This window comes from Lathamus discolor, chromosome 4 (genome assembly GCF_037157495.1).
Source record: "Lathamus discolor isolate bLatDis1 chromosome 4, bLatDis1.hap1, whole genome shotgun sequence".
In the NCBI taxonomy this organism is placed as follows: domain Eukaryota; kingdom Metazoa; phylum Chordata; class Aves; order Psittaciformes; family Psittacidae; genus Lathamus; species Lathamus discolor.
In genome coordinates, this window is record NC_088887.1 from 95,825,369 (window position 1) to 95,847,645 (window position 22,277).

A 22,277-nucleotide genomic window follows, 5' to 3' on the forward strand; every position below is an offset into this window, starting at 1 on the left:
ACTATCCAAATGCCTCTTAAACGCAGATAGGCTTGGGGTACTGACCACCTCTCTAGGAAGCCTGTTCCAGTGTCTGACCACCTTCTCAATAAATAAATGCTTCCTCATGTCCAGTCTAGATGTCTTTCAAAGGTGGCTTCCTTGTTATTCATTCCATTTTATAACTTCAGGATCCCCAAGTGATAAAGTACATTTCAGCAGCTAAGTGATAAAGCTGAGCATTTAAATTCAGTTTTCCCCAAAGCAATTGAGAACATAATATTAAGTTCTGGGGCCCAATCTGAAACTCATAAGGATCCCCCAGGGTTTCAAGGTCTCGTGAAACATTACAATATTGCAGGATGCCTGCATGCTGTTTAGATCTTCTCTGGTGGTCTCTAACAGCCAGTGAAGGAGATTCCCTTTTAGCTTGCACTACACAAGGACTAAAAAATGTCACTTTCCTAAAGCACTTATGGTCTAGACAGACATGGAGAACTCAGGAAGTAAAAGAAGAAAAGAAAACACAAGCACAGAAAATATGGTGATTAGGTGACAAGGTCCTGTCAGTTTTAAGATGTTTTGTGGCCATCTATGACTGGAGTTGTTTTGTGGGAGAGGACATGAGCTAAAGGAAAGAAAAAGGAGGACATGAGAAAAGGGAGGACAGAATATCATGAATAAGTATGGCATGAAGAAAGCTGAGGTGAAAGTTTTCTCACATCTCTTTTCCCTAGCTTAAGTGCCATCCATACACATTTATGTTGCAGTACTTAAATAAGAGCTGTCAGGCCTAACACATTTTTGCCTGAATTATTCATAAATCTGTATGATCACAAGAGAAGAAGGTGTTATTTGGATTAAACTAATTTTCATTAACATAACTGGCATATAATTACTAGTTTCATCGAAGTAACTTACCTTAGCACAGGTTCTGCAGCAATCATAATAGACATATATGTTCTTTAAAAAAAGTTCTGTGTGTCCTGACTGAAAGCTTAATTTTCTCCTACAATAGACCTATCAAGACTCTTTCTATTTGCCTTTTGCACACAAATAACATTTCATTTAATATTTCTATATTCCAGGTAGATGCCAGAAGAGAAATTGGTCCTAAAGCAGTAATCATTAGCAGTCATGTAAGAGAGTTCCTTCATGACTAATTGCATTTGACACTAATTGCTGTTTATTGGAGAACCTGGGTGAAACATCACTCTGACAAGTTATCTGGATACTGCCTGCATCTGTTGCAATTTGCCATATTTCCTGCTATTGGTGCCCCACTTGATAGGGCCAGCTCTCATGTGGATGGCTCCGCTGCTTACATATAGAGGTGTGACTCAGAGGAGGCTGCTGTTTCTTATCCAGCACCATGCTAAATGCTGTACTGATTCAGTTCTTTAAAGTAGGGCTCTGGGAGGAGTCATTGCTTCCATACTCTCCCAGCTTGGTTGATACACAAACTTCTGCAGCTTTTGCTGTCTTTTACATTAATGCTGGAGTACTGTGTGACAGTAAATCCTAAATGATAATTTACACTGATGTCATTAAGGGACACCACCAAAAGTGAGTTATTCCCTTCCTTGGCTGGCCAAAGGCCAGAAGAATTAGCTGGGAGTTAGAAGGAGCAACTAATTGGATGCATCACAATTACCCAGCACAACAGCGAAAATGAGAAATCTGAAGGTGTTCATTTTTAACTTGGCTGCTTGTCTGAAAAAACAAATGAAATCTGTTCAGGTAAACAAAGATCCATACTGGTACTTCCTCTGCCAATATTTCTTATTATTTTAATCTTAGCTAATATGGCAAGCTCTTTTTTGACTCCTAATTAATTTAACCAAATTATCCGCAATTAATAGCTAAGGAGAAAGGTAAGTGCCAGAAGATTCTTGCTGAATTGACAGAACCTCAAAAACATCAGAAGAAAAACTTGTACAAACAATATGGTAGAAGTCATATTTATTGATAAAAATTAATATATCTGCTATAAAATTTGTAACAGTAATGCAACTGAATATTTATGTTGATGCATAAACCTGAATGTTACATACCAAATACAATACAGTAACACTGGTTTCTTCCTTATTTACATGTTTATGAAAATTGATATGCAATCCATGTTAAAAGAACTTGTAATGGAGAATAGTTACATTAGAAAAATAATATTCTTGATAAAGCATTCTTGAGGACTCCAATCACATTTTCAGGCCTCTTTCAATAAGGCAAAAATCCCTGGTACAGCATATAACTTAATTTACAAAATACAATAACTTCAGACACATCTTCAAGTTTTCTTTTGGTATGCTTTTCCTCACTGCAAAATTACTCCATTCTCTTACTAAACAGAAAGAACTTTCAATAACAAAGCTTAATGAGTTCTACTACATATTACACATACATCGCTGTAGCTTAGCGACCATAACTGGGCAGTCTTTCCCCTTAACTGTTTGCTCAATGAGCTTTTCTTAGATGTAGGACATGTAGTATTTTGAAATCATTATGACTGTGGTATCTTTCTTCAGTTTTCATAGGAAACAGATCTGTCACATTTTGAAACTTTTTTTTTTTAATTTTACTTTATTTTAGGAACTGGTGCACAACTACATTTCCACTCACAAGAGAACGTCACAAATGTAACTAAAATCAGGCTTGGATAACTTTGAAAACATACTACTATGTGCCCAAACCCAAATTTCTTACTTTAATACTTTATAACCCTGCCATGCTCTAGGAATTTCTCTTCTGCATAGCTTCATTACTAGTCACAGTCAGATAGTTTTAATTCCTTCAAAGGCACAAAACTTCCACCTCTTTTCCAGTGTTGCTCCTACACCAGTGAATTCTTGTTTAAACATGCGTGGCAGTCTCATCAAAAGCATTTCTATCTCATTTGCAGAGATCTGAGAAAGAAATAAAAGTAAAATTAAAGTGAGAAAACTGTCTTATAGATTGGAAAGGGGAAATAGGGAGAAGAGAAATAAAGGGACAAAGGGGGAGAATACAGGCCAGATGAAAACAACCAACCATTTATATTTTTTTTAACCTTAGCCTGACAGGAATTTCCAGACTCCAAAGCAAGTGCAGATTCCTTGCAGGAATGCTTCCGCTTTTGTAAGTGGCTTCCCACTGTAAAAGAATGACAACTGCTATGTTGGGGCTGCAGCCCCACCGTGTGATATGAAGTCCATCTAAAAACTACAGTTGTAGATATACTTGTGAGAAGGAGGAAGCAGATGGGACCTTATTCTTCTTTCTCATCCCAAGAGCTCTTGAATCCTCCTCCTGCTCCATCAGTTGCTCTCTTGCAAAAAAGCTGACACACAGACTTTATTTTTTTAATCAGCTCACTTTCGTTACTTAGGGCTGACTATCCATGGAGCCGTACTGTCCCAGTTTGAACCATTCAGCAGCTCTAGATAACTAAGCCATAAAGTACTTGACTTGGCATTACTCAGGATGTTTTTATGGTTTCTAAACCTTAATCACTGGTCACCTTCCTAATGGGAAGGATGTTCTCATTGCAGAAAACACTTTCACAAAGGCAACCTTTCTGATATAATCAGTAGTGAAGTTAAGAAATGAACAGTCACATAAAATGATGACCATAGGGCTGGAGTACCTTTCCGATGGAGAAAGGCTGAGATGAGGATTGTTCAGCCTGGAGGAGAGAAGGCTCTGGGGAGACCTTTCAGCATCCTTCCAGGGCCTAAAGAGGGGCTACAAGAAATCTGGAGTGGGACTTTGGCCCTGGGCATGTAAGGGTAAGACAAGGTGGAATAGCTTTCAACTGAAAGAGGGTCGATTTAGATGAGATATAAGGAAGAACTCCTTTACTGTGAGGGTGGTGAGGTACTGGAAGAGGTTGTCCAGAGAAGCTGTGGCTGCCCCATCCCTGGCAGTGTTCAAGGCCGGGCTGGGCATGGCTTTGAGCAACCTTCTCTAGTGGAAGGTGTCCCTGCCCATTTAAGGTCTTCAAGGTCCCTTCTAACCCAAACCATTCTATGATTCTATGGAAATGAAAGATTTTATCTTACTGCTACTTCTTCTAAAGTAGTGGCATGGAAAAATCAGTAAAGAAATCTATGGGTGCTGCCTGTTACCCATAGGTATCTTCATGGTTTGATAGGCTCTGTCAATGATAATTAGTAGGTGCTGAAAATCAGTCTTGGAGAAATTCTAAAGCCCCAGAGTAATCAGATCCATCTTGTACACATTCTCATGACAGTAATGGAGAGCTGGTTACCTTTGGGTAATGTATCTGAGCTCTACACTGAGCCCTCAGCCCACATGGGTTTGCTGACCTTATCATTCATTCTCAGGTGAAGAATGACAGGATAACCATAGAAAGTAATTGAAATTCATCCCTGCGACTGCATCTATGGATTGCAGTATTAAAAAGCAATTTGTTGCTACAAGCAGTTACTTCCAAAATAAACCAGCGAGGTCAAATTTTGCGGCTTGTGTATATTATGCAACAGCTAGGTCCAGTGGTAGTTACAGGGTGTCCTGGGTTTACCAGTAGCCATTTTGCTCCTTCTTAGTAACTGGTGCAAGCTCTGTGTTTTAACGTCCAGCCTGGGCAGAGAGCTGATAACACCGATTGTTCTTAATTGTTGTTAAGTAATGTTTATTCTGGCCAAGGACTCTGTGAGTCTCATGGTCTGCCGGGGACGAGGGGAGGCTGGGAGGAAGCAGAGACAGGACACCTGACCCAAACTAGCCAAAGAGGTATTCCATACCACAGCACGTCATGCCCAGGGAGGTAACTGGGAGTTACCCGGAAGGGCACGGTCTCTCTTCACGGGGCAGGGGGGGTCGTCGAACTCGTTCGGCGGTGGTATCGTATTCTCTTCCCTTGTTATTTTCTCTTATCAATATTATCATTGGTGGTAGCAGCAGTGATTTGTGTTATACCTTAGTTACTGGGCTGTTCTTATCTCAACCCGTGGGAGTTACATTCTCTGGATCCTCCTCCCCATCCCTCCGGGAGCAGGGAGAGTGGGGGGTGGGGGGGTGGGGGGGTGAGTGAATGAGCTTTTGTGGTTGGGTTTAAACCACGACACGGGGACTGGTAGGTTGGCACCATGGTGAGATGGAGACAATGCGCCTTCCAGTAAGGCTGTGTTTGCAAGTTCAGGGTTTGATCCTGGTGGCCACAGAAGACACAAAAGTCACAGAAGCCAGCACATTACTCACACGAGCAGAAATTCAAGGACAGAGCCCATAGATATACACAAGGAGGGCAATGAAGGTGGTGAAGGGTTTAGAACACAAGTCATGTAAGGAGCGGCTGAAGGAACTGGGGTTGTTTAGCCTTAAGAAAGGGAAGTTCAGGGGAGACCTTATCACTCTCCACAGCTACCTGGAAGGAGGTTGTAGCAAGGTGGATGTTGGTCTCTTCTCCCAGATAACATGAAATGGACCTCGACACGCTTGTAAGGTGGGCTGATGCCAACCTTATGAAGTTCAATCATGACAAGTGCAAGGTCCTACACTTGGGTCGGAGCAATCCCAGGCACAGCTACAGATTGGGCAAAGAAGAGATTCAGAGCAGCCCTGCGGAGAAGGACTTGGGGGTGCTGGTCGATGAGAAAAGGAACATGAGCTGGCTTCAGTGTGCGCTCCCAGCCCAGAAAGCCAACCGTGTCCTGGGCTGCATCAAAAGGAGCGTGACCAGCAGGTCGAAGGAAGTGATCCTGCCCCTCTACTCTGCTCTTGTGAGACCTCACCTGGAGTATTGTGTGCAGTTCTGGTGTCCTCAACATAAAAAGGACATGGAACTGTTGGAACAAGTCCAGAGGAGGGCCACGAGGATGATCAGGGGACTGGAGCACCTCCCATATGAAGACAGGCTGAGGAAGTTGGGGCTGTTCAGCCTGGAGAAGAGAAGGCTTCGTGGAGACCTCATAGCAGCCTTCCAGTACTTGAAGGGGGCCTATAGGGATGCTGGGGAGGGAGTTTTCATGAGGGACTGTAGTGACAGGACATGGTGGGGGACTGCAGTGGGGACATGGTTTACTGGTGGACTTGGCAGTGATAGGTTTACAGTTGTACTAATGGTCTAATGATCACTACACAAGGAGTGCCACTCACATTCTGAAACCATAGCTACATTCTGACTGCGTGTTGCAAGAAGATCTGGGCAAACACCATCATCTCCATGTCCATAGGAAGTATCGGTAGATACGGATCAGAGCTGTGGTTAACCGCAGGGTGACCCCTGCATCTGCTAAGTATTTCATGCAATCTATCATCCCGCAGAGCTGTTTAGCACTTAGAATAGCATTCACCTAATCAAAGGTGGCTATTTCACACCTGAGCTTCTCACCCTTGACATCCTTAAATTCAGTGGAGAGGAATAGGCCCTTTTGGTGTTGATTTAGTCTCATTCTACAGTAGATATTTAAAAGTAAGTCAATGAATTTTATCCTACAGCTATGTTTTGACTATGGACTGCATGAACTGATGCATTAAAAGCCACTTTGCACACTGTAGTGTGTTGGCCTCACTTCTGCAGTGGCTACACCTTCTCTGAGTTTAGCAATAGGGTCAGTCAATTCCTTTATGAGGTCCTCTCCACTTCCACATGGAGACAAAGGGTATGCTTAATTGACCATTCACATGTTCATGAAAGTTCATCTTCAGTATGACCCATGTCTAACAACTTTAAGAAGAATAAGGAATTGTCTCCCAAAACTCTGCACAGTTTGACAGCTGTGGCTATACCTTCCTCTTGTTCTGTTTTCTTTCTCCTCAGCTGTATTTCAGGATCATGTATCAGAAAATCAGCTGCTAGTCTTTGCCATTTAAAGCTCTGCTCTTCTATGCCGTAAAGAATAGCTCAGCAGTGTGAGGCAAAGACCTCAGCACAAACACGTGCACTGTAATTTGCGAATGAATAAAGTCTGCAAACCCCCAAGCCCCATATCCCATTATCTTTCTAATGGAAGCGCGCTTAGAGTTTAACCTGCAGTAAAGAATAATACAATATTTCTATAGACAAAGCAGATTTTGATTAAATTTTTTTACCCTAGAGTCCAACTGCTGCATATAAGACCAAAGATATTCTATGTTGGCTCCAAAAGGGTGGACGTGGAGAAATGTGGATATGATACCTGTATGAAAAACAAATGCACGCAAGTTATTGAAATTGCCTCAGAAAATATACTATTAAAATAAGTAAAATAATTCTGAATAGTCTGTTCTTGCAGGGTTTTCAGTATGAGTTATGATTCTTATTTTTCTTACACACCCCAATAATCATAACAAAATGGCACATTTTTAATACAGTCATAATAACATGGTAAACACAATAGCTCATCTTCAGGAATGACAGCAGTTAGCAAGTAAGTGACCAAGATAATATACTGATGAATAAAGGAATTTCTAAACAAAGACTTGCTGGAAACATTTCAGCTACCAATTTTATGCTTGATTTACCAATATAAAATTGTGGATATTGTAATGGTAAAATTATTGCTTTTTTCCCCTTCACTGGATGTTCTGTTGTGAAAACGTTTCATATAATTGTGTCAGAAACCTCACTCCCTCAATTTTTTCTAGTAATTACACTGATGCTGGTTATGAAAAGTGTTTAATCCGTATTACCCTAACTGCTGCTGAAGAAAACACAAATCCTTTATGATATATTTACGTATTTACTTTCTCTGAAAAGACAGCCAGTTACGTCTGTCTTCACTGTTATTTACAGTGTCGTTGTAAAAGACACGGGAACAAAAGTGGCTTAAAAGAAGTGGGGATCTAAGTCCAGGGATTTTTTCTGCAGTGAAAATGAAGTGACAGTATATGAATGATGACCAGAGAAAACAAGATTTGGGGCATCATAATTGCTATTAAAAGCACTATCCAATTTCTTCTCTTCTAAACAAAGACTGAAAATACAAAATGGCATGTGTGTTACTTACTGTTTGGGGAGAGTTAAACTGTAAGAATCAGAGCAAATATTTTCAACTCTGTTTGGATGGGTTTCTTGGCTAAACCACCCTAGGGGAAGTTCCTTATATTTAAAGCATAAACACCAGGATTAAAAATGTTTACAAATGACAAAAATGGGTCACTGTATCTTGTGTACTGCAGGCCATACTGCTTTCTTGATGCTGAATGAATTAGGATAATCTTGGATTTCATTTTCCCTCAAATACTGGCCATAGGTGAAAATGATTAGGAACATTTAACTCATTTTAGACTGTCTTTGCAAAGAGCACCTTTTTTCCTCCTTCATTTTTCTAATAGCATGTACAAACTTCTGATCCTGCAAAGGGAGTGCCATGTATTTAATTTTATACTATGGCAAGTCCTAGCAGCAGTTGCTTTGTTTGTGCTGTGATATAAGCATGCACACAAGAGCTCTTGAAGCAAAAGCCAAGACCATCACACTTGGATGGGTTGACTGGAAATCCAATTTGTATTCAAATCACATTTTACCAGTGGCATTGTGTTTGTTATGTGCATTCCCAAGGCTTTTCAATTCAGGATGTTCAAAGCTAGCTCTTTCATATACTGTAAATAAAAAGTAATCCGAAAATATTCTGTAGTTTTTTACTGGAATTCCATGATAACTTTTTATTGACTGGTTTCCTTTTGAGCTCTTTTCCTCTAATGCAATATCGAACTTAGCAAATGGATGGAAGCAAGGCTCGTTTTTTCCTTGCCACACCTGAACATGCCTCAGAGGGAAAGATACCATGAAATCCATCTTGAGAAATCTTTTGCCTTTCAACTGTAACAATAAGACAGTTGTGGGGGTATTATGACCAGTAATACCTGGACTGAGATTGGACTGTTTATCTGAGTGCGCCCCTGAACAGCTGGTGGATGGAACCCACTTTGGGACACTGCCACCACTTGTCACAGTGAAATAATGAGCGACCTAGAAAAAAAGTTTGTTATTCTATTCTTAAAATCCCACCCTTCCTACCCTTCTCACAGAAGTTATCTTTGAAAAGATCAAACACTGCAATTCAAAGCTCCACATTTTATAACAAGCAAAATAAAATCAATTCATACATTTCTGTATGTCTCACTGTTCCACATCTCACCAGTCACAGAAGTTTGTGTGCTTTTAAACATTTAAATACATTCTTCACTTTGAAATGACCTTTTTGGTCTGAACTGTCTGAATCCCTGACCCAGCAATGAGCCAGCTACTTTCCTGGTGCTTAGCAGATGCAAATGAGTTGCATCTAAACAAATTGAGGTAGTTCTGGAACTATCACCTACCAGGATACTGCTGATTTTGTGAAAAGACCAAACCAGAGAAATGAAACCTGGTCTTTCAGGTCAGCATTCCTGTGAACTGCAACCATGCCATAGGGAGCACTTTGGACCGTGGGACTTTAGGCTCTGTGAAAGCCAAACTGAAACCAAGCCCACTAAAACCCACTGAAACCAAACTCAAGATATGCATGGATATCAACAGGGCATGTTCCCTCCAAGGATAGCACAGGTACAGCCAGCATTCCTGTGTGGCTAAATGCCAAGTAGCAGTTGGCTGGCCCACTGCCTATAAGCTTTAGCTTTTATGCACTCCTCATGGCAAAAGCATAAATCTAGCTTGCTTAATGCATCCTGTATGCATATTTTTTGCTTGGTAGTTTATTAATATTATTTCTATTCCCTTATTCTTCACCATTTTGTCTAATAATCAGATAATATGTTCTATAAGTCTAGCCTTCTAATCTTGATGTAAATAAAGTCTTCATACATTCATGCTGCAAACCTAAATGCAGATCCTGCAATTTTCTTCCTACCTGAAATCCTTTCTTTAAACTACAGAATTTTTCAGAACTGAACAGTTCACTTGTATTTTAGGATTTCTCAGTTTTTTAGGATTTCTCATACTAAAAGCCATTATGAATATAGATAAAAATTTAAAAATATCTTTTTTTTACTTTTATTAGCATAAAGATTCATGTAAACACGCATGCAAATGAGAAACTTATTAAAAGGCATTTTGTTCTCAAAATTATTTTCCGAGGTTATCTTACCTATTAATAGTGCCTCTTTCTCTGATTTTAAACCCGGGCTTCGTTTCTCTGAATTCTTTTCTCTGTCTTGGTTGACCAATGCTACTGTCAATACATTGATTTCCTATAAAGTTAAAAAAAACCCCAAACAAAACAGGTGGTCATGTAGATTTCATTTACTTCAATTAAACCTTTCTGCTTCCTTTCAGCATGTAAAAAAGACCACTACTTTAATACACATCTAAAGACAAGACAATTATAAATAATTCATTTGTTTACAGAATATTAAGACACTTTTTGAAATACCTTTATGCCAAGAGCTGCCAAGAAGAGAAATTTTGCTTGTGGACTAAGTAATAACTTTGTTGTTACTGCTTCTTCATTATAACAGCTTGAAAGATATGCCATAAAGTGTGAGGATGGTCAGAAAACTCACATTTTCTCGCTATTAAAGCTGTAAACAAAGACTGCCTCTAGGGAACACGGATAGAAACATTCAGCTACAGCTGTAAGAGTAAATTCAACAGTCACTAGTAATGCTTCTAGCTACTGGAGTGCAACCATCTACCCTGTTATACTCTTCAACCAGTACCTGGCATGATGTTAGCCCTTGTCCCATTTTGGGGGTCAGCACATTTCAGGGACCATTCCTAACAGGTAGTTTGCATAAGGCTATCTTGTTTTGAGGACTGAGAGAAAGTCTTAAGGGCAAAGAAGTGAAGGATCCTGCTTTGAGCTCCTTTTTCTGCAACGAGGTGGCCTGAGCCACCCAAATCTCAGCCAAGCTAGCATGCTAGGTGGTCCACCAGAAGTACCCAGGCAGTTGTGTGACACAGACTGCTCTTCTCCTGGATGTATGTGAAGTAAACAAATTACCTCCATTTCAGAGTCACGTAAGTGGCCTCAAAGTGCAGCCCACAAAATTCAAGCATATACACGGTCTGTTTCCATGGAGCAACTGATATGCAGTAACTCGTTCCTTGTTTTGGCAGTGACTCATTCTGCTGCATCTGCTCTGTGAAATGCTCAGCAATTCCAAAGAACCTCAGAGGCAAAGAGCATGGGGCTGGAGATCTGGTGGTATGAGATGGGGCTGTGCAGGAATGGTGCTCTTTATGTTCTGGTTGGGGAAGGTAAATTAAGCACCTGGAGGCTGCATGGGACTGGGCAGCCCTAAATGGGAGTAAAGTTGCACTCTTCAGTGTACTGATGTGGCCCATCTAGAACATGCATTTGGGGTGGTGCCTTGTTCCAAAATTCTTGGCAAGCATTTTTGTCAAGGAAAGAGAGACATTGGGCTTGGGGTGCCCTAGGGTATTTCTGAAGGTGTGAATAATCCATGCTAAGAAAAGGCCAAACCTCAAAATATGTCAAATGGGCCTCTTTATAGGTAACTAAAGGCTTTGTAGTCTGTGCGATTGGTAAAAAGAGTCAGGCCCTTCCTCATTTCCAATTAAAAAACAACGCAAAACATCCACAACAAGACAAACAAACAAACAAAACCAAAACACATCCCTCTCCCTCCCCAGACCCCCCCCAGTACTCTGTGCTCTTTATAGGCTGGCTTCAGGGAGCAGCTGCCCGATACAGCCCCGATGGCTCAGGCTGCATCATGGGTTCAAATGTTCCCTTGCATTGTGTAAAGGAGCAAGGTGCCATGTATCAGCGAAGAAACTGCATGTGCATTTGAGTCACATACATGCATATGTGTATCCTTAGCCCCCATTAACAAGGGGCTCTGACAGACCTTAGCCCACAATGAAGGAGGAGTGACATCCATTGAGTCACCTGTGTCTAGTGGCTGCAGTTGTAGTGGCCAACCGAGGCATGTCTCCTGGTCAGATATCTGTGTGTAGATGTGTACATGCAAGCTAGTCAGCCTTTGCTGCATTTTTAGTCAGTAGAAATAACATAACTTTTTAATCATATATTTTATTTACTTTAGGTTGAAATAAATTGGATCTTTGAGGTGCTTATTTTGTATTCCTTATTGGCTGCAAAGGGAAACTTATAGCACAGATTTAGACACCTGCAAGTAGAAAGGAGCCTGCAGTTCAAGAGTTGCTGTGATTCCCTCTTAAAATAATGGTGTGCCTCAGTGCTTTGGCAGATACATCACCTTGACACTAACACTCCTGTAGTGCTGTAACGCACAGGGCACATTATAGCAGCAGGAGTATGCTCTGAGTTGTCCAGTAATGCTGATTCCCCTCCTGATAAGCCAAAGGTTAATGCAAATACTGATCTACTGCTGGCCATGACATCCAAGAACAGTGAAAGAAAACCCAGATAAGAAACAGAAATAAGAGGAGTGCTTGTATTAATTTCTCCATAAGGGCAGCAGTGACAAGGGGGTTACAGATCAGGAGAACAGTGCTGGGTGACAGATTTCATGATGCTGCAGCAGAGGAGCGAAGCAGCATATGCCGCTAGAGCTTGTATAGGTTCAGATGTAACTTTTGACTCCATCAGAGATAGAAAAGCAGTTTAAAAATAACAGTTTATGAGAGGGGAAGGAGAGAGCAGAGAGATGCGTATTTCATAAAACAGGCCCCAAACGCAACACACTAGCAGTTTCAGATGGGATTAGAAGTTTTGTCAAGCAGTGATGCAGAGAAAGAAACTATATTCCCATTGGGAGCAATGAACAGATGGATTCTCATTTCATGCCTATATCTGAGCCTGTGCAGAACATTTTGTATGATTTATAGGACAGTGTAAATGGATGCTAAAGGAAGTCACATCAAGTCTTCCTTAACTGTGTGTTGGTACAGGGGATAAAAGAGTAAAGAATTGGTTATAGGGGAGCACGAGGCAACCAAGAGTGGCAAAAGACTAACTTAAGAAGAAGGCTCTTGGAGGTCTGAAGAGGAGAGAGTTCTGCCATTCAAAACCACCCGCCTGACAGAACATGATAAATTAGACAGCTGCCAAAATAAGCTTGCAAAGGCCACGAGAAAATACAGGGTGTGCATGGTCACATAAAGGATTCAGGAATTAATAGTGATTTAAGAGAAATGGGCATAATTGTCTCTAAAATACAAGTGTGAAATTCACCCACAAACCTGGGTAATTCTAATGCAAGTGAAAACCTTAAGTATCTGACTACACACTGCAGATGAAATCCAGTACCTATGAAGGCTCTACAACAAATCCTCACACAGTTAATCTGCACATTTTTAGAGGCACTACTTATGCCAACCCACAGAAACAAGACTTTTAAGAGTACAAAGGTGAATGAGGCAATAACTAATTGGAAAGAAACAGTCAGGTCATGTCTCTGACATGAGAAAAGCGCTACTGATCACCAGACGCCTGAGAAAAAATATTTAATGTATACTACATTACAGTATTCCCTTTCTTTCCTGAAGACCATCCTTTATTTGGCAAATTATATTTTCTGAGGTCCAAAGCAGTATTCTTCAGTCTTCTTGCATTATAAAAGGAATATTTTGTTACCATCTGTCAGCTACTACACTAAAGGACAAGAACACAGCTGAGCACATGCAAACCAGTGCTTATTAGGAGCGAAATGACCTTGCAATAACCAAATACAACATATGAAAGGCTTAATCCAGGTTAAATCACACCTGGAGATCATTAGAACCTATTCAGTATTCACAAATTATGTCAGGCATCTGAGAACATGGAGGCCTGATTTGATGACAGCTCCAGAGCTGCTCAGCATGAATGCAACCGTTCTTTGTGATGCTCTCACCATTGCCAGCTTGGAGCTTTTCCCTGCAAATGACACTTTCATCCATCGGCAGATGATGAAAAGACATGAATTTCCTTTGATGAACGCTATGATTCTGCAGACACCCCTTGGGACCAGCATTTTGATTTGGGGCTTCCTGCTTTTGAGCCAGGAAGGGAAGGACAGAGAGAGGGTCTTTCTGGAAAACCTTCAGGAGAACTGAGGCTCAGAGGACAGCACATAACAGTTTTCTCACACAGACTATCCATTTCCATGGGCAGACCGCTGATACTACAACTGATGCAGAGCTGATGGCTGTGGAGAGTCATTTATGTCAGTTTTAGCACATGGACGTATATCTTAGCCATGTCCTGGCTGCAAGGTGGGACAGAACTTAGTTTTGTGTAATTCTTTCAAGTACCATGGCTTCTTTTGGAAGCAAGTGCAGAGGCATGGGCAAGCAGATTGCTCCAAAAGCTGCCTGGTCTCACTGTCCACTGTGGCCCACCACAGAACACCTGGGTCCAACACTGTAGACAGCAAATAAGAGTGTGACTCCTGACAGCTGCACTTGACACAGAAGTCCTGGAGTAGAAGAGATGTGGTGACTTTCTACAGAGGACAGTCACAGGTACTTTAAGAACAAAAGGCTTTGCACTCTAGTGGACTAGCAGATCAGAAAGCCCCAGATATTTAGGCTGGATGACTTAGGTCTTTCAGTCCTTCATTGGTTTCTTTTTTCCTCCTATGGAAAAATATTAAATAAAAAGTTCTCAATCCAGACGTCACTAATCCTCTACAGGTCAGTCTTGTGCCAGTACAAAAAAGGCAGACAGAATATAAAATGATTGCTCTGGGGCTTCTATCTTTAGCAAAAATGGTTCTCTTTAGTCTAAAAAGTTCTGTGATCCCCTAAAAATGGGAGGAGTGAGGACTTGTCATTCTCCATAAATGCTAACCAAGAGCTGAGCAGGGCTTCAACAGTAGCTGCCCTACCTGGAAACTAATCCTGACACAGTGCAGCTCAGGACTCTGCAGATGGGATTTAATGAATGTGACACTGAAGACAACTGGCATATGAGCAGGATGCAAATGACAAATACCCAAAGAGCTGAAACACTCCCTCTGCTGTCTGGGTAATTCAAATATTTGATAATTACCGTTAAATCTAGGGGGAATGATGACTGCTTGCATTTTGTCTTCAAAGACCTCATTCCCTTTGTTCTAGTATACCGGATTTTGAAGAATTGAGTGGTGAGGTGGTAAAAATAATATTGTGCCCTCTGAAAGACCAGTAAAAAAGTGAATCCTACCAGATTCTGGAAGAGTTTGCAGGATATGTTGGTGTTTCCCTTGTATGTACAAAGCCAATTGTCTGAGGCATTAAAACAGTAGCAGAAGAAGAAAAGACTAGATGTTGGACACAGCAGGCATATGACAGAGCAGCTACTGAATGTTGCCAGATGTAAGGGATACACTTTCTTATAAGCCAGGAGATTTATGAGAGAAAACTAGCAGTAGGAGAAAAACTATATATCTGAATCTTAAGCAAAAATCTATCAGGCTATAAACATCAGGCCAGAGAGATACTGTAAGCTTGAAAAGAAAAGGTAATCTTATGATTTTGATAGAAGAAAAACACATTCACATGTGATACCAAATCTGCAGTCCTTAAGATCTTGAAAAGCACATGTATACCTGCTCTGAGCCCACAGAACTGGTCTCTGACTTCAGACATGCTTGCCCAAATTGCTTATTGACAGCCAGGCAGGTTTGTTGATTCTACTGCAAACATGAGTAGAAACTGACATGTGACACAAAGACTGCACATTTTTAATTTATTTTCATTTACCTGGGGATCTCTTAAAAGTCTGATGTAGTTGTGTTTCCTTTGCTCTTTTTAATTTAAATGTACTTCAGAACCACATCTGAAAATTTAATCTTGCTGTTTTAGCCTGAATGGAGCCTAATTCAATTTCCAGTCAAGTGACTGGAAGCCTTGCAATAGTTTCAATGCACATCAAGTCAGGCATCTTAAATTTCTGGGGACATACAAGGTTGAGGTATAGGACAACTTCTGATAGCTTAACATGGTTGTCAGTTGAGAACAGGCTACTGTCCTTGTCTATGTTCTTATCCATGGTAAATGCAAAATTATTCAATCCAAGTTGAGCTAAACTACAATAAAAGAGCTTATTTAAATTTAACTTAAATCAAATTTCCTTGCAAATTTCCTTGCAAACGTGGCAATGGATGAGTACAATCACTGATGGTGATGGTGACTCAAATGATTACAAAATCAGGCAGGTCACCTTGGGAGGTCTTTAGACCAACTTCCTGCTTCAAGCAGGATCAGCTGCTGGGGCAGAGCACATGGATGTGCAACAAGGGGCAATAGTCCAATGTCTGGATAAACCTCAGCAGTTTCTCTGCAACATTCCAGGACTGCGCCTTCATCAAACCACATGTGGGGTGTGTCATCAATAGATGGGTGCCTCTATCCCCTGCAGAAGGGATTTCCCAGCCACCATCAAGTGATGCTTCCTCCTGATACTTGTGATTAAAGTCCTATCTCCATGAGCACAAAGAAGGGCAGAGGCATTATCACAGATGGGGAAAGCCCAATAACCTAAACAGTCATCCCCTGACCCAGCTTTTCCCAGGGCTGTTACAGGAAAGCATCAAGCCTCAGGGGTCAAGCATGACACCTATCAAGAGCAGGCAATGGAAATGTTCTCTGCATCATCTTACAGACTGAGGAGGTTCTGCCTATACAGATATGGGAGTTGCTATGGGATGTAGGGGAAGAACATCTTAAGATTGTAAAAGACTTAGTTGAGGGTCCTTAATAGGGAACAGAATGCAGGAAAAGAGAGGGATCATGATTTGGGAAGGGGATAAAGGGGCTAGTTGCATGTAAACAGATCCCTGGTACACTTGTCTGGCCATGCCATGCCCTGATCAGTTCATTACACTTGTTAAACTTAATTTCTAACTCTTTCCCTGCATGAGGAACTCTCTGTTCTGTGTGCATGGAGGTGTGTGAGTGGGTCTGAGCACAGTGGCTGGAGTGGGACCAGGTGTCAGAGGGCTGTCTGGAGTGCCACAGTTAAGAGAGACCAGCATGTGCGATATGTGCTGCTCTGTGACCACTGATGAGCATCAAGCCAGACTAGACACTGAGTAGGATAATAAGCTTGTGAGCCATGTATTAAAGTAGCCATAGATCTGGGATGGACCTAGAAGAGATGAGAGACACTATGAAGACAGACCACATGTGACTTAGTGGAAGGATCAGGGAGTGCAAGCCAGCAGCTGGGGACACTGTGGGATCTGGGGAATGACTAAAAGATCCTGTTTGTGTGTGTACATGTGAGTCAAGGGACAGCTACAGAATAGGATGAGAGTCAAAGGACAGTTACTGGAGGGATCTACATTGTATATATGTTTAAGTCTGCATATATATTTCCCACTAATAGACCTTTATCCTGATCAGCCAGAAAGTGGAGCACGGTGAGGCCAACAGTATTGTTTCTGTTTATGAATGCTGAGTCTGTGTTGATCTGTGTGGCAGGCCATGTGCATATGTATGCATGTCATGCATCTGTTGTATACATGAGTTTATGCACGTGCCTGTGGGGAATACATGCTCAGCCTCGCTGCAGGTTAGTTGCATGCAGCTACAACTACCTTGCCTCTGTTGGTCTGCAAGATTCAGTAACTCCTGACAGCAGCAATGCTTGGTTTGGGCTGAATGGCTCTAATTCTTCCTTTAACTGAGTTTGTTCCCCTTCATGGGATACTACAGCACTGTGCTGTAATGTGACATGGAAATTTGGTTGTGTCTGAACACACAAACTAACTCAAAATTCTCCAGGAACACTGTGTGTATTGTACAGCTCTTCTTTCAGCATGTCCTCTTATAGTGACTGTTTCTGATTATCTGCTGACTAGTCCTCTAAAAATACTCTAATGACTAGAAAATTGCTCATAATCTTTAATTAATATAATTCTATTGTTGACATAAATTAATTGATCTTCTGCTGGCAAATTAACTACTTCCTAGAAACATTATATTTTACACAGTCCTGGTTCCTCACAGCCTAAGAGTTGATTTCTGCAAAGTGGCTGACATTAAGTTAGGTGGTCTTGCTGACACTGCCTCTGTGTAGAGAGGTTTTCTGGCCTTTTCTATGTGCGCTGGAGTAACTAGGTTTACAGTAAAAATTACAGTGTTGCATTACTTCTAAAAAGAATAAGGCAAGGAGTAAGGCATCCAACCGTCTACGCAAAGCCAGAGTTCTCACAAGCAGCCTGTGCTACTTTTAGAGTTAGCACCAGGTCAACATTCAGCAAAAATGAAACCCTTACTTTCTGGTATTTTTATTTCAGGGTCTCAGAGGATCCTTCTCCCTCTGTTACTCAACCAGTGATGCAGAAGAACATGTTTACCATATACTACACCGCTGGTGAATGTGACTGGTCTAGCATTAGAAATGATACACCTTTTCATTCACATCAAGCCTAAACTTGAGAACTTATTTTGTGCTATGCAAAAAGCCACTACTGGTTTTGTCACACATCGTAATTGCTTTTGAAGTACACTAATATAAAAATTTACTTTTGAAGTACACTAATATAGAATTTACCAATTCAAGAGTAAATTTAAGAGTGTGCTGATATAAACAAATAAAGGGTTGAAAACTAGCTTGAAAAACTATCTGGCATTAAAATTATAGAAACAACAATGAAAAAAAATTAGAAGAGCGAACATAAGACCTTGCAAACAAAGCACTTCAGACACACCTCTATGGATCTAAGATTTGTTTGTCTGATTTATCCTACACGATAGAATTGTTTTCGGGAGTGAAGATTAATTGTATTATGGTGCTCTTGACATCCTACTTTTCCTATCCATTTGCCAGAGAGATGCTTTTAACTTTTTCATTACAAAGCTTTCACTATTATAACTTTCACCTGCTGAGTTTAGGCAACTAGCAATAATCTGAAAATGCCTTTCTCATTGAAACTATCTCTTTATATTGCTCTCATTGTATTTGTGCACATCTATTTTATGGTAATGTACATATACAAAATACAGATGACTAATATGAAAGTTACTTCATGCTTATTTTTAAAAGTATGATCAGGTTGCTTCATTTTCTAAAGCTGGATTTATGTGTAGGTTCCTGATGAGTTAACACAGATGTTTTATGTGATGCGAAGGTGGCTGTTTTGCAAGGGAAAAGGTAATTGTCATTTTGCACACCTTATGCTAGGGAATTGCAGCAAGCCCATGGTTAGCTGAACGAAAGCATCACCTGCCTACCAGCTCTGCTGAAGTCATAGTAGGAGGGAAAAGTTCATGTTTACTTGAGACTGAGATCTTGTGAAAGCCCTTTCAAATGGTCTTTAACACAAATTTTGCTCCAGCAATCTCCTCAAGAATTATGTACTTCTAAGAAAAAGTTAAGGAGAGGAAAAAAAAGGTAATTTGTTTCCCTCCTGGGATGTGTAGAATTGTTTTGAAAATGTCTTTGTTGAAATAAAAGAAACTACTTTGGGACAAAAAAACAACTTTAAATATTTTATGAGACTAAACAATTTTCAGAAAGGATTTGTATTTGAAAATTATTAATTTAAGGCATATGAAATGACAGGGTGACCCCCATATTCACAAGAATCTCCACGTCTGAATATACAGAAAGTACTTGAAATAAACATTTTGGAGCTCTCATTCCTTTAGATTGGATCATGATTAGGACCATGAACTCTTCCTAAGGAGAATGACTTGGGGGTGCCGGTTGATAAAAAGCTCAACATGACCCAGCAGTGTGTGCTCACAGCCCAGAAAGCCAACCATATCCCGGGCTGAAGCAAAATGAGTCAGGTCAAGGTAGGTCAAGGTAGCAGATTGTCCCCCTTTTCCCTGCTCTTGTGAGATCCCACATAGAGTACTGAGTTCAGGTCTGGGGCCCCCAGCATAAGGACATGGACCTCTTGGAGTGAGTCCAGAGGAGGCCACGCAGATGCTCAGAGGGCTGGAGCAACTTTCCTATGAAGACAAGCTGAGAGAATTGGGCTTGTTCAGCCTGGTGAAGAGAACCTTGGTAGAGAGACCTTAGAGCAGCCTTCCAATACATACAGGGGGCCTGCAAGAAATCTGGAGATGGACTTTTCACAAGGGCATGTAGGAATAGGACAAGGGGAAATGGCTCTAAACAGAAAGAGGGTAGATTTAGATGAGATATTGGGAAGAAATTCTTTACTACAAGGGTGATGAGGCACTAGAAGAGGTTGTCTAGAGAAGTGTTGATGTCCCATCCTGGAAGAGTTCAGAGCCAGGTTGGATGGGGCTTTGAGCAACCTGGTCTAGCGGAACGTGCTTCTGCCCGTGGCAGGCGGATTGGAACTAGATGATCTTTAAGGTCCCTTCCAGCCCAAACCATTCTACAATTCTAAGAGTGTCTCCTTGAGATACTGAAGTTCCTTTCTTGCTTCTGTCACTTTTTGCTGTCCTATTCCTTGAAGGACTTTATCAAGTTGGAGAGAACATGAATTTGGTATACAATGCCCAGAAATGCAGCACCAGGCTTGTGGCTAAAGCAGAGGTGGCCCATCATCCTTCAGGTGGCTGCGGGGGAGCCTGAGTGCTCTGACAGCCAATCTGCCTTGTACACTGTGTGGGTTAAGCACACAGCTGCATATGCATAAAGCTGAATGTTATTCCTTACTAGAAATGATGGGTTGACTCCTGTATACTTGCGCAGTATAAATACTCCGTGAAAATGCTTTGGGATGAAAGGCTGCTCATAGTGATCAGACATTACTAAAATGTCAGGTAGCTCTGGGCATTGAAGAACTGTCTCCCCTGGGGCTTATATGAAATTTAAAGTCAAAAACTTTTGTGATTTGCCAAGTGGGTGGCTAAATGGGTTTTATCATTTTGTCTGAGAGTTCTCTCTTCTCCTCCCTCAGATGACAGGAATTCACTCCAATCAAAAGCCAAGTAACGATGCTACGCTAACACTTTAAATTAGGGACATGGGAAGTGGTGTGATTTCTTTCTGCACATTAACCAAGGGGTTACTGGTACAGCCCAGATCTGCTTCAGATAGCACACTTTGTGTCAGAATATACCTAGGTTTGCTGTAGCCATTTGCCTCCCGGCTGAACCCATGACACTCCCATAGGCCTAGGCTGTAGCTGAAACCACAGAGATTGTGATTCAGCCGGCAGAGTTTTGCACTGTGCTAAGGAATCTATACTGCTGTCCTCTAACTTGCTGAACTGGGGCTGGGACAGCCAAAGGGGGACTCAGGGGGACTTGATCTATTGGTGTGTAAGAACCTCTGAAGGCTGAACAAGTTCTTTGATAACATGGTCCTAAACAGCCAGTTAAACTCCTGTTATTTTTTAGGCATCACGGTATTGAATTCATGAGGTGGCCACCCCTTGTGCCTGCTGTGGCAAGTAGGAAGGCTGCTGATCTGCCAATGGCCATAGCTGCTTGAATTTTTCATAATCCACATGCCTTAAATTTAAGTAAATTAGAAGAAATGAGTGATGGAAGGGCTATAAATAAATGCCTGACATGAAAAAGACAGGGAGTAGAAAGGTGCAGACACACCTCACCCCCTGGTGCTGGTCCCACCAGGACACGAATAACCTAAATACATAGAGTGAATGGGTCTCTGTAATCTCTGGGGGCTTTACACCGCACTCAAATCAGGGTACAGGGTCCTTGCACCTTCTTCTAATAACAAAACCAGCCATGACAAGAAACCAAACCCCACAACTCTCCCTCCTCAAGGGGCTATCCTCATCCCTGCACTGCACCATTACTCCTGTTTGTCCTTTTTAGAAAATTAACTGCACTTGTTACATGAATTGATTAGTTGACTGAATACAGTCTTGCAAAGGGGAGCAGTTAGAATAGAGGGGCTGAAGAGAGCACATAGCCCATGCTCTTTTCTGAAAATGCCATTTGGAACCTTCTCGGCTGGAGGAAAGATGCCAACTTCTCTGTAGGAGGGGACATTACCCCTCAGCTCTTGGATACAGAAAGGCTGCCAGCACTATCTCCCTACCCTCAAATGTACCCAGCTGTCAGCGCCTCACTTTCTGCAGTGCCCACTCACTCTTGTGTGCTCTGGAAGAGCCTGCTGCAAAGACCCCAGTGATGTCAAGGACGTTACTCAGTGACTCATGCCAGCAGAGGCTGAGGTTCATAGCATACAAACCTGGGAAACTGGGATAGAAAAGAAACACACGTTTCCTGATGTGTGCAAGCCTTATACTGAGCTTTTCTAGCCTGGAACTTTAGGCCCAAATTGCTCTTATAATAGCATGTTAAGCATATTTTTTATCATGAGCCTATGTTGTTGTGGGAGGAGAAAACCTTTTGAAGAGTGGGCTAGTTAGGAAATGGCTGTTGTACCCACAATGAAGTGAAGCAAAAGCATCTGCAATCACTTGGGATCTTCATCATTAAAGGTGACCAGCTTTTCTCTCATAGTCCCAAACCATTGGGATGATCTGAGCAGGCACTGCACTCTTCTAGCTCCTCTCCTCTTCCTGTGTTCAACGACCCTTTTCCTCTTACCTGGCTC

General features: G+C 41.5%; 1 protein-coding gene across 6 annotated transcripts in view; it reads right to left on the reverse strand.

Moving 5' to 3' along the window:
• Window positions 1–1,926: 1,926 nt before the first annotated feature.
• The window catches only part of ENOX1 (ecto-NOX disulfide-thiol exchanger 1), a 376,196-nt gene continuing 355,845 nt past the window's right edge, over window positions 1,927–22,277 (reverse strand). For 5 of the 6 annotated variants that reach the window (XM_065678197.1, XM_065678195.1, XM_065678193.1 and 2 more), the window contains 3 exons: window positions 9,990–10,092; window positions 7,012–7,097; window positions 1,927–2,882 (listed from right to left, as the gene is read on the reverse strand). In XM_065678197.1, coding sequence (XP_065534269.1) covers window positions 2,751–2,882; window positions 7,012–7,097; window positions 9,990–10,092 — 321 coding nt within the window. In that variant the 3' untranslated portion in view covers window positions 1,927–2,750. Of the gene's footprint in view, window positions 2,883–3,006; window positions 3,109–7,011; window positions 7,098–9,989; window positions 10,093–22,277 lie in introns of all 6 variants that reach the window. The other variant, XM_065678198.1, reaches the window with a different exon arrangement.